General features: G+C 40.8%; 2 protein-coding genes across 2 annotated transcripts in view; one reads left to right on the plus strand and one right to left on the minus strand.

Annotated features, from left to right (window-relative positions):
- Nucleotides 1-1,021: 1,021 nt before the first annotated feature.
- On the minus strand, nt 1,022-6,474 carry LOC139585210 (myosin regulatory light chain 2, smooth muscle minor isoform-like). Its single transcript, XM_071417796.1, has 4 exons — nt 6,337-6,474; nt 5,874-6,072; nt 5,521-5,682; nt 1,022-1,831 (listed from the first exon to the last, which is right to left on the minus strand). Exons 2-4 carry the CDS (start codon nt 6,055-6,057, stop codon nt 1,659-1,661), a joined length of 519 nt encoding a protein of 172 aa, XP_071273897.1. The 5' UTR covers nt 6,058-6,072; nt 6,337-6,474; the 3' UTR covers nt 1,022-1,658.
- A 148-nt stretch (nt 6,475-6,622) lies between these two features.
- The window catches only part of MYOM1 (myomesin 1), a 105,395-nt gene continuing 96,093 nt past the window's right edge, over nt 6,623-15,924 (plus strand). The window contains exons 1-2 of the mRNA XM_071417810.1: nt 6,623-6,925; nt 9,379-9,460. The gene's annotated coding sequence lies outside the window, so the exon portion shown is untranslated. The remainder of the gene's footprint in view (nt 6,926-9,378; nt 9,461-15,924) is intronic.

Below are 15,924 nucleotides of genomic sequence, written 5' to 3' on the forward strand. Positions count from 1 at the left end.
CGAGCCCGCAGGACTCGGCCTCCTGCAGAAGCATCAAAATCCTTACTGATTTCACCGATAGTTTACAAGAGTTCCTGTTCGTGTTTCTAATCTCTGCCCCCTCCGAAGGGAAGTGTTTCTCTGGGAAAATATTTGTGAAGCGTTTGGGTTTCTGCTGATTCTGTTCAGCTCCTTTTTCCCCTCTGCTTTTCCATGTGTTTCCTACGGGCCCACAGTCAGAGGGATCAGGTCATCCCTGCATGCACACCTCCCAAGCCTCACCAAAGCTCCCTGGGACTGAGGTAGAGCAGGAGCTTCAGAGCTTTCACCACTGTCTTCTGGTGGCATTTCTTGAAAGTTCACTTTGCAACAGCAGCCTACCAAGAAACAGCAAAATGCTCTCAGCCAAATGATTTTTCTTAATTTTGTAACGTAAATTCTGAAGGAATTCACAATGCAATTCCTGGAGGTGTCAGAAGCAGCTCTGATCATCCTTTCTCTCAAGACACAAAAACCGCAGAACCACAAGCATTCCAGTTATGGCAAAATTGCTTCAGAACACTGTAGCAAATCTGCCATGCCTTCCATACCACAAAAACTATAGAAAATACAACTATGACAAATGGAACAAAACGGAACGCCTCAAGTCTCACACGTCCAAAACACCACTCACAGCAGGAGGTCTTAAAAATATAGTGTATATTGTTTCATTTAAAAACCAAGAATAATATTTTCAAACAGAAAATGAAAAGGACAGAGACAGCACACCTTTCTTCATCCAGCCCTCTTCCTACTGTGCTTTGAAAAAAACAGAAAGAAAAAGAAAGAAATAAATGGTTGCAATGAAATGTCATTAATTCAGTATCAGCAGCCCACAGATCTGGTAAGAAGTATCACTCAAGCAACTCTACCCATATATGATATCTTGTTTTAAAAAAAGACATTAGGATTTACATTTTAAGTATTTTAAAAGTAGTATTAATATAGTACTCAATGTTGAGAAATGGAGGGACTGAGGTGGTAAAATACATGCTCAACTACATAAGATTTAAAATGTTTAATGTGCAAGTCTCTGACAGAAATGATTAATTTACAATACACTAAAATTTGAAGGATAGGAATTTCTTCTTCACGTGTACGCTCACAGTAGCAGGTGAAATACTCAGTTGCTGAAGTACAAACATCAGTATGCTTAAGTGACTAATGCATCATTTTTAAGGCAAAAATAGGTAACAACATGACTGCATACAGCTGCAAAAATATTTACAGTATCATTACAGAAACATTATACTTCTAGCTTGAAAATTTTATTTTTGCACTTAGTAGACAGTGATTTATTTGAAAAATTATCATTAAAAATGTAAAATTAATCTAGCTAGGATGAGTAGCACTGACATTTTTACCCGGGCCTCCACATTCTCTGATCTTTGTCCTTCAACATCTAACACTGTAAGCTGTTCTCTCTCTCCCTGCCACTTTCCAGTCTTATTACAAAGGTGCAGGTGTGCCTGAGCAGCCTTAAGATCCACAGAGGAAGAAGCTGCAGTGCTAAAAATGTATGCAATGGTCCCAGAAAACCAGAAAAAAAAAGGAAAAAACAGATCCTGAGAAATAAAATTAAGTGAGAAGAAAAAAAATTAAAAATTAAAGGTGCTATCTGCATGTATCCAGGGATTGGCTCAGTCGTCCTTGTCCTTCGCTCCATGTTTGAGGATGCGTGTGAACTCGATGTAGTTGAAGTTGCCCTTTTTGTCAATGGGGGCCTCTCTGTACAGCTCATCCACCTCTTCATCCGTGAACCTGTCTCCCATGGTGGTCAGCAGCTCCCGCAGGTAGTCTTCTTGGATGAACCCTGGAATGAGACACGCAGAGAGAAACACGAAAGGGAGGCCGGGCCTCTGAGCTGGGTCTCCAAAAGCAGCAGCACAGATGTGCACATGGGCAGGCAATTAACCAGTGCCTGGTTATATTACATATATTACATCTGCATTTGCACAGAGCCTCAGCAAATTTCCTTAACTGAATTCTAAAGAAATTCCTTGAGTGCAAAGGGAAAGGAAGTTTAATGCATTTCATACAGATTTTTGAAGACAGGGCCTGACCTGCAGTGGTATAATAACACTTATTTCCATCTACTCATCTTCAACGGCTCAAAGTGGAAAAACAAGTTCCTGTGACTGCTAGTTTTCATTATACAAGCAGTTCTCTTAAATGAACTATATTTTTCTTGCCTTAATTAGACATATTTGAACATCCTCTATAAACTAGTTTCCCCTGGGGACTAAATAACCACTCTGGTTCTTCAGTGCTGCACAACGCTGTTGCTGGAGGCAGTTTATGTGGATACAGTGAACTCCTGGCAAGTGTCCAGGGAAGTAGTTTATAACAGAAGAGACTTTCAGACAGGACTGAGCAAGTTAGCTCAGGAGGCAGGAAGAATGTTTATGGTGGAGAGCTAAAGGTAAAGAACCCAGTAAAAAAAAAAAGAGTAGGATGTATTATTTATTATATGCTAAAAGAGCAGAAGATTTTTGAGGAAGTTAACAAAGATATAAAAAGGAGCAGTTTCTAGGTATCTTCTGCTAACCAGTTGCCAAGTAATTCCAGGAAAATTTAGAGATGAAAAAAGAACCATGCATAACAAAGGGTAGACTGTAGAATGCAGAAACTGCTAAATGCTGATATACAACTAACCATACCTTTAACAGCACAATAGTTGCTTCATTTGAGAAAGAAATTGGTTATTGAACTTTAGTTGAAGAAATGTCAGTAACAGAACAGAAGAGATAGAAGTAGGCTCCAAAAAGAAGAGTAAGAAAGTAAACTCTGTGGAACAGCTGGAAATCATATGTAGGCACCCACATCAACTAATGTAGATTCAATTAGAATGTGATAAGAAAAGTGCTGCTTTGGAAAGAGAGTTGCATAAGTTAAGCAAACAGAGTTCATTAAAGAGACAAAACCAAACAGGGAATCAGGGGACCAAAAAGCAGTCAATGAGCATGACAAATTAGCACGGGGGTGGTATATGCTGGGGGAAGGGAAAAAAAAAATAATGTGTTTCAACATATGCTAATGAAAACAGCACCATATCCCAGTGCAGACCAGCCCTTGGATACTGACTGCAAATGAAGAAGGCTAGCAGCAATCTTCTACTTCAGAAACAGGGAGACTGTTCAGTTAGCCAGGCCCATCCTAATGGGTCAAACCTTGGAGTTCTGTCTTTGAAGATGGGCATAAAGAAGAGGGAAAAGGCAGCTAAACAGATGAGACTCTCTGTCCTACAGAGACCAAGCAGTGATGAGAGATGACATAAGGATTAGTATTCAAAGAATGCAAGGCCTTTGGTGCTGCAAGTTTAGCCTCAAGGACTTAATTGCTCCTGACTGAATAGGTAGTTGTTTAAACACTGAACTGGGCTGCCAGACCAGGAATAAGCCACAAGTTTTATCAGCAACAAATTGTAAAGCAAACAGGGCTCCTGTCCCTCCCACACAGCTTCAGCATAGATGGGGAGCAATAAATAAATGAAGCAAAACTTAAGATTCAGCCTGTTGCAAGCAGCACACAGCAGATGACAACGCAGGATCAAAGACCAGATTAAAAATACTCCAAATGCAGACAGATACAACTTTTATACCAATTTCATAGCACTACACATGACAGTAATGCTGAAGCAACATGTCCAACTGGGCTGGCAATATAGGAAATGTAAGTAAAACCTAACAAGTATGACTACCTTATCGTCATCTATAGGATCTGGTTTGTATTACTCCCTTTCAAAAGACCTACACTGATGTAGAGCTAGAAAATCAGGCCCATAACAAACACACAAGTGGAGACCATGAAATGAGAAAAAGAGTAAAAGAGTTTGATGTAGCTGGAAATGCTCTTTTACATTTTTGAAAGGAACAAACTGATCAGAAGCCAAATAAGAAGATAAAATTAATAAAGGATTAACATGACATGGGTTCTACAAACACATCACATGCTGTTTTGAAGACTTCATTGACTGTTATGAATCAAAACTCAATAAAACAGTGCTGCTCAATAAAACTATCTGACATGTCTCCTGGTTAAAATTTGAGGGTGGCATAAGACACAAAACAAGACTGTAGAACAAACTAGTATCCTCAAATTATTGTAGGACTAGACTAAAACATTTACCACACAAAGCTGAGAGATATTAAAATCAATCTTATCAGTATATGGGTGCCCAAACTAGTAACTTATTGGTTAGATAGACACAGAAGTTTATGTTCCAAAGAACTGGTAGCACAACCATTTTCTTTATATTGTAATTCACAGGCTCTTGTTTTGGTGCACACAAAAAAAAACCCTAGCACAGTGAGTGAGACTACCTGTGGAGAGAAAATAATTAACCTACTAACAAACTTCCTTCTATAGGAAATGGTAAAGAGATTGCCCTTGAGAGGGAGGAAGTCGATTAACATTTGAAAAGGCCTTACCAACTGAAAGCCTGTTTACCTACACCTCAGCAGGAAGGCGATGCACTTTGAAAAAGGTGCTAAAAATACACAGACTGAAAATAGCTGTTGAAACGGAAGGATATCCTTCAAAAGGTGCAGAGCACAGATCAGCTGGTTAGATTAAAATACTGCGGTGGACAGTTGTGAGGAAAGGTGTAGATGCAGTGTCATTTCTAGTACGGCGGTTACATAATTTCAGTATGAGCTAGTAAGACAAGTTCACAACATATCAAACCACTGATAATTCCACTGAATTGCCTTATGGATTCATCCCCAGTTTCTACACACTTCTCAGGAATCTTAGCCTAGGTGAATAAATACAAAAAGCATAAACTCTAACCTCAAGATTACAGGCACAACCTTGGAAGTCCAATATAGTAAAACTGAGTTCTGTGTTTTACTCTTTCCCTTTATCTTGCTTTCCAAGTCAGTCCAAGCTGTCATTTCTGCCTTCTACACCCCACCCGGTTTTTACCTTTAGACCACTAAGACTGCAGACTTTCCTGCAATCTGAAAGCAAACTGAGCTGCAGGTGAGAGCATGACATTTGTCCTCAGGGCCATAAAGAGTGCTCAGTCAGAGAGGGTTTGTAAGACTTTATGAAATCTGGACAGCGTGTCTTGAAATATTAAACATCTGAAGAATTTAGACACATTCCAGACCTACTGCAGAGGGGGACAAACTCAGTTGTATGAGAGATTTCCTATTATTACCTTTTAACACCATAAAAATATCACACATTACTGATTTAAGTTCCTCATCTTAGAGCAAATACATCTTGTTTTACACTTTGAGGAACATACACACTGCCCAATTAAACTCTTGTTCAAAGCCTCACAGAAGAACAGTCCCACTAGTCCTCAGTACTGACACAGAACAGCCAGACAGATTTTACTCCCACACAGTAATTTAGCAGAATATGCCACCTAGGATTACCATATCATATTTAATTTATAAGGGTGCAAAAATCAGCATACTGTTCAGAAACCTAAATAACAAACATAAAAACCCAGCCATACCCCTGCCAAGCAGCCGAGTTGCACCCACATACCTGTTGCTTCTTCATCAAAGCAGGCAAAAGCATTCCTGATTACATCCTCCGGGTCGGTGCCATTTAACTTCTCACCAAACATGGTGAGGAACATGGTGAAGTTGATGGGGCCCGGAGCCTCATTCATCATGGCATCTAGGTATTCATCCGTTGGATTCTTTCCTGCAAATAAAGGGATTTATACTCTGTTTAGCTTTCAAACTGAACAAGTAATTGCCATACAAACAGAGTGGTAACACAAACTGAGTGTAACACAAACTGAGACACCACACCTTGCATTTCCCAAACTCACTATTTTGATTTTTGCAGCACAAATTTGCCTGGCAAGCATGAACAGAGGAAAGGGATATTACCAAGGGAGGCGAGCATGTCGTGCAGGTCCTCTTTGTCAATGAAGCCATCCCTGTTCTGGTCGATCATGTTGAAGGCCTCCTTGAATTCCTGGATCTGCGACTGATCGAACATCGCAAACACATTGGAAGTGGCGCGCTGAGGGCGCTTCTTGGTGGTCTTCGTCTTTGCCTTTTTGCTAGACATGTCGACTTTTGGACACTAGGGAGAGGAAGAAATACAGTAAATGCAGTAAGATCAGAGTTAGGATTTAAAAAAGGAAAAAGTTTTACGGTTCAATGTTACAGCGCGCCTCTAACGCACTCTTATTTCCTCTCATCAGAACGTATTTCTCAAGTATTTTCAAGAAGGGAAAAAGAGAAGCAGAAAATATGGATAAAGGAAAGATAGTCTAATAAACCAGGAAAATAGTCATTTTTAGAAGACGTAAATAAACTTGAATCTTAGTCTTGAAAAGACCCTCACCTCAGCGGCAGCTGCGGGGACCGGGTACGGAGCAGACGCGGAAGGGAGGAAGCGGCACTGGCGCCGGCGGATGCTCCAGCGCTTCCTGGAGAAACCATCGCCGTGCCGGGCCGCAGGTGGAGACGAGCGCCGGGAGAGGCGGTGGGAGGGCAGCGAGACGGCAGCCGGGGGTTTCCCTTAGGGATCTCAGCCCATCCCGGCTTCCCTGGGCGGCGGCCGGCTCGGCACGGCCCCGCGGCCGCTTCCCTGCGCCCCCCGCCTCGGCCGCGTTGGAGCATCCCGGGGGAAGCGGCCGCCGGCGGCGCTGGGCCCCGGGCGCCGCCTGCAGGGGAGGACGGAGGCAGCCTGTGGTGACGGAGGCAGCCTGTGGGGACGGAGGCAGCCTGTGGGGACGGAGCTCCGGAGGGCCTCTGCGGGCAGCGGGGGGATTTTCCTTTGCATACACAAAACCTCCGCACGCTGAAGGTGGAGCGTCGCTCCGTGCTGCTGGAGCCGCGGCGTGCCCAGGTTCACACGGTGGTGCCACAGCCGGGAGGTGAAGGAAGCCTCCTCATGCCGCGGGGACGTCCTGCGCAGATCAGATCAGCAGGTGTGAGGTGTTATCCTTACCTTCAGTCTTCCTCGTGTTCCGCTCGAGGGATCAGAAACATTCCAGATTGCATCTTAAAGTCTTCTAAGTGGGTGCTCCCGCAGGAGCGAGCTTAATGCCTCCCGCAGCCATAGATTGTAAGGCCACTTGGAGGATTTATTTTTGCATATATTTTCTTAATGGAAAAGGATGACACATATTTTTCTATTCATCATTTGATGTAGGATCTCAAATAAATTGAGGTACAAGCTGTTTTTAGCGTAGGGGGATGGTGTCTGAAATTGCTTCAGAAGCAGCTCGCTTTCAGCCCACTTGTACATTTTTTAAATTTTCCAAAGGGAATGCTTGTTCCCCTTGTTGCTTGCTGAAGTCCCACATAAATAGCTTAGGCTTCAAGAAAACTGTTGTTTAGTGCCCGAAAGGTCCTGAAGTAGTCAGATGGGAAAGCTGCACTGCCAGATCATCATTCTGTGCATCCCCCTCCTCCCTGCTGTTGGCTTTGTTGGTGTACAGTCTGTGTCTTGGAAAACAAGAACTCTTTAGGGGGAAGGCATTGGCCAGGCATTGGAGTAAGTTGCCCGAGGAGGGTGGTGGAGTCACCATCTCTGGAAGTGTTCAAAAAGTGTCTGAATGTGGCCCTTGGGGACTATGGTGGTGCTGGGTTGATGGTTGGACTAGATTATCTTAAAGGTCTCTTCCAACCTGGATCCTTCTGTGAAAGGAAAAAATAGACATACAAGCTTTTTCTGAAATTATCAATTGTATTTATAAATGTAAATGAACTACATTTTAGCCACTGGAGCTACTGAAATGAACATGTAATCTAATATGTAATCTAGAAGTTGCAATCCCAAATTTGAAGGAAGACATTTTAATTGCCAAGAGGCCCAACTTTCTTTCCCTGCTCTCTGCTCAAATCAGAAGTTATTTCATGAGGGCCGAGAATTTGGCCTAATTAGCTTATAATACTTCCCCAATTAATTTTAATATCACTCTTCTAAAGTTTGCCTCAAAGTGCAATAGAACTAAGTCTAAACTTTGCTAAATTGAAAGTCTATTAACAGAAAAAGTTTTGGGTAAAAAATTCTCTGCTTACTAGAGGTGGCACAAAGTTTCAAGATAATTATATGCAAACTATGAGTGGGCAGAAAGGCAGTAGAAATATTAAGATGTTAAGAGAGTTAATAAAATACTTCATGATAATGTTGAACAACTGAACAGTGTGTTGAAATTTAATTATGAAAAGTTATCTGATCTCTTAATTTAAACTTCTTTCATCAGTTACTTTAAATTGAACCACTACTGCAAACATGCCACTCTGTCTTGTATTGTTTTTCATGCTATTAAAAGGGTGTTACATGAAACCTGTCACCATGTATAACTTCTGCAGATGTGGGGATAGGTACACTAATATTATTTGCCTAGTGTGAGATCAGTTCTTAATGACAAAATTGCATGTCAGTGTGTGTCTCTTAAAGCTTTTGTCTCCAATTTGTTGCATCATGGTGGAATGAGAAGCAGTTCCTGCAGGCAGACCATTTTCTGTTTGATATAAATCTTAGTAATGCTTTTAGAAATGGTTCAATTTGACTTGATTACAGCATTCATCGTAGCAATAAAGAAATTTAAAGGGAAAAGAAGGAGTTGTTTTGCCTTTTATAATATTTGGAGGATATTTTTTTTAACTTGTTGACATAAATGTTGAAAAGGAGAAAAAGTAAGGATGCTCTTTTTTGTGAGTGTGGTGCTTCCCAAGAGCTGTGCATCAAACATTCAGAACAGAAATGATCCTTTCTGAAAAGATGGTTTAAAAAAATGCTGAGCTCTTAACTCTTTTATTTTTCTTCTTTCTACTTCTTTCCTTCATTACTCCCTTCTTCTTTCTCATTTATGTCAGTCTTGTTTAAGAAAAAAACATTTTAAGCAAAATTAATTAATTGTTCCTATCCTTTCTGTCTAAAATACTCAATGATTTTGTGCCACTGAAATGCTTATTTTCTTTAAATTGTCAAAAAACCTTCAAAATTATCTGTTTCATACTTAAGTTTTAAGGCTGCATCAGACTGTGAGCAATTTACAGTAAACCTTTTCCCTCCTTTCATTGAATTCTTTCTGTTAACAGTTGAACTTAGAGGTAATTTCCAACTTCTAACAATTCTATGATTCAATTTCCCCACCTTTGCTGAGTTACAGTGACAGTGCAAATATTTGTCATCAACTTGGTTGCTTGATGAAGCAGAATCAGTTTGTGTCATATGATGTTTCTTTAGGAATCTAATGAATGTGACAGGAATGGCTGCACTGGCTCGCTGTAAAAGTCTGCCTTGACCAGTGCACCCCAGCTGCAAAGAGATATGGATTCTGGATGTGGAAGGCAGGGAGCAAAGTCTTGGCAAAAACAGTCTTGAGACTGGGGATGGGGAAGCCCAGCAGTTGTTTTTTTCCATTTTTAGGCTGGAGCACCACCAGGATGGACCTATTGTTTTCTTGGATGCCTTCGAGAAATAATAGCTGCTATGAGGTCTTTCCTGCCTGGTCAGTGGAGAGTTTTATTGCTTTGGATTTTTTTACCCAAAACATGGAAAAAAAAAATCTCTTTCTCTATACTTGTAGGGGTTTTTTTTGAGGAGAGAGAGAGCATACAGGGTATTTTTAGCCAGTTCTTTAGGGGAGGGCAGCAGCAGTGGCCATATGCAGGTACTTAGGGAAGAATAAGAATCAAGGTACTCTATGATATCTTCCCAGAATGCTCTCCCAATATCTGCTATTTTTAGTTTCATGGAGGGATAAGCTACCCTGAGCCAGATGTGATATTGAGTAACCCACAATTAGCTGCTTTCATGAACTTGCCTGTTATGGAATCCTTGACTTGATGTAAGTCTAGCATCCACAATGTGCTTTGCTGGTGTTTTTGGAACCCTTTGCAAGGCTGCTATTTGTTACGTGAAAAACTGCACCTTACTAACCCTGAATGTACCTATTGCAATGTTTACTCTGTGCTCTAGACTTTGTATTGGAAGAAATACTAAGGCTGAATTGTGTGTCCACTTCTTTTGTGTTACTTTTGCTTCTAGAAAGTTCTTGTATCAGCTGTAGCAGAGTCCCACTTGGGTAGTTTTTTCTTGTACAGAAGCCATTCCATACTGTTGGTCATCACAGAAGTAGGACTGAAGATGTGCATAAGAAACAAAGGGGTCTGAAAAGAGAGACTAGATGAAAAAGCAGATGTGTAATTTTCACATTAAGAATTAAAATTGTTTCAAAGTGGAGTGGAAGGTTTTGCAGTTAGGAGATTTTTTCTGCGCATATTATCACTGTTCAACAAATGTTAATTACAGAGATTAAGTATTGACAGCAGAGTCTAATTTAAACATATCCATCTAAGTTCTAGGTCTAAACTATCATTTAACAAAGGCATTTTTTCTGCCAGTTGCTTCACCTGATATTTTGGCTTATCCCTCTGCCTTTCCATCCCTTCATCCCTGATTCCAGCTGGCATCTGTTGTCTCTGTCTAGCTATACCAAGTGCAGTGCAGTGACAGTCAGAGTCACAGTCACTCTTTCTGAGATGCTGAAAGAGTCACAAAGTTTTCTGGAATTTCTCCAAAAATAACTCCAGTGCTGTGATCCAAGGGAAAAAACATTTGAGGAGTCATGAGTTAAAGAAGGGATTCTGAAATGCGTCTTCACTTGAGTCTCTTGGGGGGGCCTCAGACTGCAGGTTATTTTCTGTTTTCATTCAGTGACCTCATGAATAAAAATGGTTACTGCTTTCCCAGGTGGTCCCTCCCACAGGGTCAATGCTGAAGCATGAAAAATAAAGGCTCTCAGAAAATGTAGTGGAGCCTGTAGAAGAAACACATATTCTTTCTCCATACTTAAAATTAAAAATAGCACAGTTTTGACTTTCTAGTAACTTCCAGTGTTACATGGCTGAGGAAGAGGCAAGAACCTGAGTTCTCTAGAGCACGGTATGACAATGATAAGGCAGGTCAAAGGATAAAGCAGAGATATTTAATAGAACATAATTAAAATGCAGTCAGTCTATGAAATGTTGTAAACAGGAGAAAACAAACTTCAATATATTTTTTTAAAACTGCATCTCAGTGACTATATGAATGGGCACTGACATGTGTTTGACAGAATATTGAGGGACTTTACTCAGCAGACACAGTACTCCTTGCATTCCCAGATCCCAAGTCCTTTATACCTAAAGAACACAAGTTAAAAACCCCAACTAACCTTTGAAAAGTAATCTTTGGCTGTTTGGCTGTTTTTGTTCCCTGTTCTCTATGATCAAAGTCACTGTTCTGCCTCTTGTGCTGTATGTCCATCCCTTGTTTTTTATCCTAGCTTGTAAGTTGCAACGATTCTAGCCAAGTCTTTGTGGGGTTTTCAGCTCTTGCACGAGTTTTAATGAGGAGTGTTGCCAGAAACTGTGGTTCCATAAAGTGGAGAACTGAAATGCAAAAATAAGCATTAGGTATTCTTAGTAAGGAGAGCTGAAGGCCTCCCATCTTTAAAACAAATTAATTCTGCTAAACCTAAGGATGTGTATATGTGCTCTCTCCTTGTGTGTTAGAGTTTGTACCTGTCTGCCAATGTGTATGTACAAATATGGAAGAAAATGAAATGTGCTCAACGCTTGGCCATAGGTCTAAAACAGTTTTTTAAAACATACACAGAAAACAAGAAGCAGCATATTTAGTCAGGTGTTTCACATGAGAAGTAAGCTGTTATCAGTTTTCTTATCAGGTGATGCCTGTGCAAGTCTGGTTGGCTGGTGGAGCAATTTCAAAATCAACATACTTCTTACAGGGTGGGAATAACTTGCCACTACCTTTTGCTTTAGATGGTTAGCTCACAATTGAGGAAGAACTCAAAAGAGGGAAAAACCCCAGTGTCTGTTAGATACAAAGCTAAGTCAAGGTTCAAATAACTCATGTCTGATGCCAGGTCTATTTTAGCACATTCTAAGACAAGGCTTACAGGCCTCAATTTACACCCACTCACTTGAATATGCTTGGCACAGGCTGGAAAGTAATGTGAAATGCTGTCTTTTAACTCCCAAGGACTATTCATAGTTAAAAAACAAACCAAAGCCTATTTCAATATTTAGTGAGGTTGTACTCAGTGATACCCTAAAATAGTCAAAGTGAGGATTTAAAATTAAATAAACCTTGCAAAACAAAGTACAAGAACAGTAAAATGATTGATACAGGTGCCTAAACAAGCAGAGAGTGGCAGCAGCAAAGTCAGTCTCAGCTTGCCTAATGCTGTAGTATTTGTGGCTGACTTTCAAGCTTTATCAAAGTGCAGCACTGCTTCACTGAGGGACTGAATCACAGCTGCATGGCAGAAAAGTCTGCATGCAGCAAACAGTTGGGATTTTCCAGGAGGCCAGTTTGATTTCTCACTCTCCTGTTAAGTGGAGACATGTAAACATCTGCCCTTGGATTTATTACATTGATATGAACTGCCTGACCCCTTAAGTCCCGTGATGCAGGGCCTATTATGTATGGCCTCTAGGGAATATCACACTGCTGGTCTGAAAACATTCCTTGGCAGTGTTTTTACCCATGAGCTGCTGAGAAAAGTAGGAAAAGGAGCCACGTGCTGCCACCTTTTTAGTTTATTTTTTTTAAGATGGAAAGTTTTCTATCTAGTATATCAAAAGTTTGGGGAAACAGTGGAGTTGCTGCTCAGAGCACAAAAAAAAAAAACAAAAAACCAGAGCTGCGTGGACAGTTTTTCCCCCCAGTATTACTTTTCAGTATTTCATGGTAACTTAATTTTAAGCTGCATTTTAAGAGGCATTTACTGAGTTCTTTTTCCCTTTGTATTGTTCCTAGTTTCTGTAGTACTGTTTCTGAGGTACTGTAATCCTAAATCATTTTTCCAAAGGATATAGTTATCTAAAAATGACAGTAGGGTTTTGCAAAATTAAGTAAGAAGCCAAAATAGGAGCATGGATGCATAAGCAACACCAAGGGAGGATTAACTGCTGATATGTAAAATGTTCCTGACTCTACTTTGTTACTCACCCGTTATTTGGATTTACATTGTCGTAATATCTTTGCATTTGTTGTTGTTTGAAATTCCCCAGGAACATCCCAAATAGTAGGTTAGTAATATTCCAGACTAGAAAAGGCCACAAAAAATATGTGATGACAAGATTTCAGATATTTTCCAGCTTTTGGATGGAATGCAGGTGTCAGGACACAAAGGCATGCTGTCACTGATGCCCTGTGCCAGGATGGGGCCGCTGTGCTGCATTCACCCTTCCAGATACCACAGGGATCCTAGAAACAAGCGATCCAAAGATAGTCCTTAGGTCAGCAGTGAAACAGATCCTTGCTCTGGAGTGTAGGGACAGCACCCCTGTGACATCCCCGAGCTGCTGAGCTAGTGTAACAGGCTGCCTTCGTGTTGTGAAATGCTTCAGTCAGCTGATCACTGTGCCACAAGGATGGGTTTATGTGCCTAAATGAAGAGCAGAAACAAGGGTAAAATGTTGCACATTAGCTTTATCTCCAGCAACAGAGTAGGGACAAAAAGGTAGTAGGCAAACATCCCCTGGCAGCACTCAACACAAACATGGTCCTCTTTGGAGGTTTCTCGTGCAGCCTCAGTAGCTCTTTGGCTTCATTTTGACCTCTACATTTGTAGCCTTAGAACAGGGTAAGTGGGTCATGTAAAATAAATCACTGCTTTTCAGTAGTGCTTCACAGGACATTATAGATCACTGTAGATGTAAGACTACCAAATGTGTGCATGAGCCTATGAAAATAGTTTATCATCATAAGCTTAATCTGGTGTGGAGCTTGGAGACTGTTATATATGAACCCTGAGGGAGAAAAGATTAGGTTCCAAGATTTTGGCTGCAAAATGCTAAGGCTAAGTCATCAGAATTTTAAGCTGTTTCAGTGACCAAAGTTATTTTTATTTTTGGAAGTGAATTATTGATGACACATCCCCACGGCCCTCGGCACGCAACCTCAGCTGTCACATTCCTCCCTGCCTAGCTACAAAATGCATCTGATGCTCTTATATGGTCTCTTGGCTGGGGCTGTTGGCCTTGTAGCCTCTCAGCAGTTAAGGGGTTTGCGTCCACTTGCAGGTTAACTCGTCTCCTACAAAGTAAAAAACCAGGGAAAGTGGAACTTGGGAGGTTGTCATTATACTCACACGCCCTTGGATATTCTTTCTCAGTCACACATCTTCCTGAGCAGGTATCTTCACCTCTGCACAGTTCTGTCTCACCCTCTACTCAGAGGGAGCATGCAAGGAACAAAACAGCTACACCCCACATTTCAGCTGGCTGTTTGGAAAACAAAAGCAGCAGTACAGAATATTTTTGAAGTGGACAATTTCCTCTCAAGGAGGATACCAGGTTCTCTTTTATGTAGTTCATATTTATGATTTTAAAATCACTACTTCCAGCAAGAAAAATCCAGCTGGCACACCTGCTGCTTTCTCAGTGTAACACGCTAGCACCTAATATTCAGAGGGAAAACAGGATCAGGAAAAGGTTTTAGGGATGCGTGGTTCCTAAAAAAAGTAAACTGCTCTCTTAATGCCATTTAGACACAGCAAGGGAAAAAATAATATCTTACATCTGTCCTTCGAGCAGGCGTGTATGCACACAGTACTGAATTGCAGCAGTGACAAGATCAGTCTAAAAAAGTGACAGCATAACTTGTTCTCCAGCCTAATGTTACATAGCAACATTTCAACAGGACAGTTTCCTAAATCACCACTCTCTTGTCTTTGTCACAAGGGCACTGCTGGTGAAAACTTCCACACATACTTGTAAACTACTTCCTAGAGCCTTGCAGGTGTCACATGGAGAAATAACTCAGCAGCCATTACTGAAGAGCACCAGGATAGTTAAAAAGCAGACTTTCAAAAAATGAAGCACCTGTGCCAACCTAAAATAGTGTAGAACATAATGTGGGTAGGAGAAAAACTGAGGCTAAGTTTGTTAGCAGATAAAACACAAAACTGGGAAAAGAATGGTTGAAAACTCAATTTTAATTAAGCCCATAAGTGGAAAAAGTGACCCTGGAATAAAAAAATAGTCCATGTATGCCAACTGAGTATACTTTGTCAAGTTATTTACACACCTGAAGTCAGAATATCTTCCAGAGTTGCCACATGGGAACACAAGCAAGATTAAGTAACCAAGCCTTCATGCTATCACACACAAAATGAGACAAACCCACCTTACAGGATAAGCTGTCAGAGCCTTTACAATCCCTTGTGCTGAATTCCTCCTCCTTGGGGTCTTAAGTTGTGTGATATAGCTAAGGGCAAGCTTTCTGGGTAACAGGTCATTGTTTTAATTGATAAATACATAGGCAAAATAAATTCTCCTCCTGCTTTATAACTTGCAGTAGCCAAGAGAATGAGGCAGACAGAAAAGCATGGTCATACTAAGAACTAACAGAACAATCCTCCTCTTTTCTTTGTGTTTGAGACAGCATCAGCACAGCCAGTTCTGAATGACTGACTGTGCTTGGTTAAAAGCCATCTTACCAATATTACTGAGGAATGTGTACGGTATTTTAAAAAGAGAGCAATTTCAGCACCTATAAGTTTTACCAAGTTAATTCTCAGAATGACTTGGCTCACATTCTCACATGTGAATGAATTAGCTGTAGAAAAATAAAGCTTTGTGTAAGTTTTCTGGCCATGTATTGCTGTTAATTAGTGCCAGCACAGACTCCTTTGCACAAGCTTCCTTCAGCAGAAAAATATGCCTAATTCCCCCTTACTTAGCAAAGAAGAATGCACACTTTGACATGAAAGTACTGCTAGAAAACCCATCAATATTAAAAGGAAGCAAAAGCTGGGCATGGTGTCTGCTCAAGAATCAGATGTTCTCTGCTGGCCATGAGGCAATTTTAACAGTCTTCCCCAACCATTTATTTGGTTAACTACTTACACAGTAGTCAGATCCCACTTCAAAAACCTGAGATGAAAGACTTCTGCAGTTG

The sequence above is a fragment of the Agelaius tricolor genome, unplaced genomic scaffold, assembly GCF_023055355.1.
Source record: "Agelaius tricolor isolate 1412-34295 unplaced genomic scaffold, bAgeTri1.0.p SCAF_2, whole genome shotgun sequence".
In the NCBI taxonomy this organism is placed as follows: Eukaryota; Metazoa; Chordata; class Aves; order Passeriformes; family Icteridae; genus Agelaius; species Agelaius tricolor.

Bases quoted from the DNA above. Each gene is read 5' to 3' on its own strand.
- LOC139585210 (XM_071417796.1), bottom strand. From the start codon at position 6,057: ATGTCTAGCAAAAAGGCAAAGACGAAGACCACCAAGAAGCGCCCTCAG. The intron at 5,683-5,873 runs GTAATATCCCTT...CTTTATTTGCAG, and splicing joins CGACATGCTCGCCTCCCTTG to GAAAGAATCCAACGGATGAA. The intron at 1,832-5,520 runs GTATGTGGGTGC...GTCTCATTCCAG, and splicing joins CTTTGATGAAGAAGCAACAG to GGTTCATCCAAGAAGACTAC.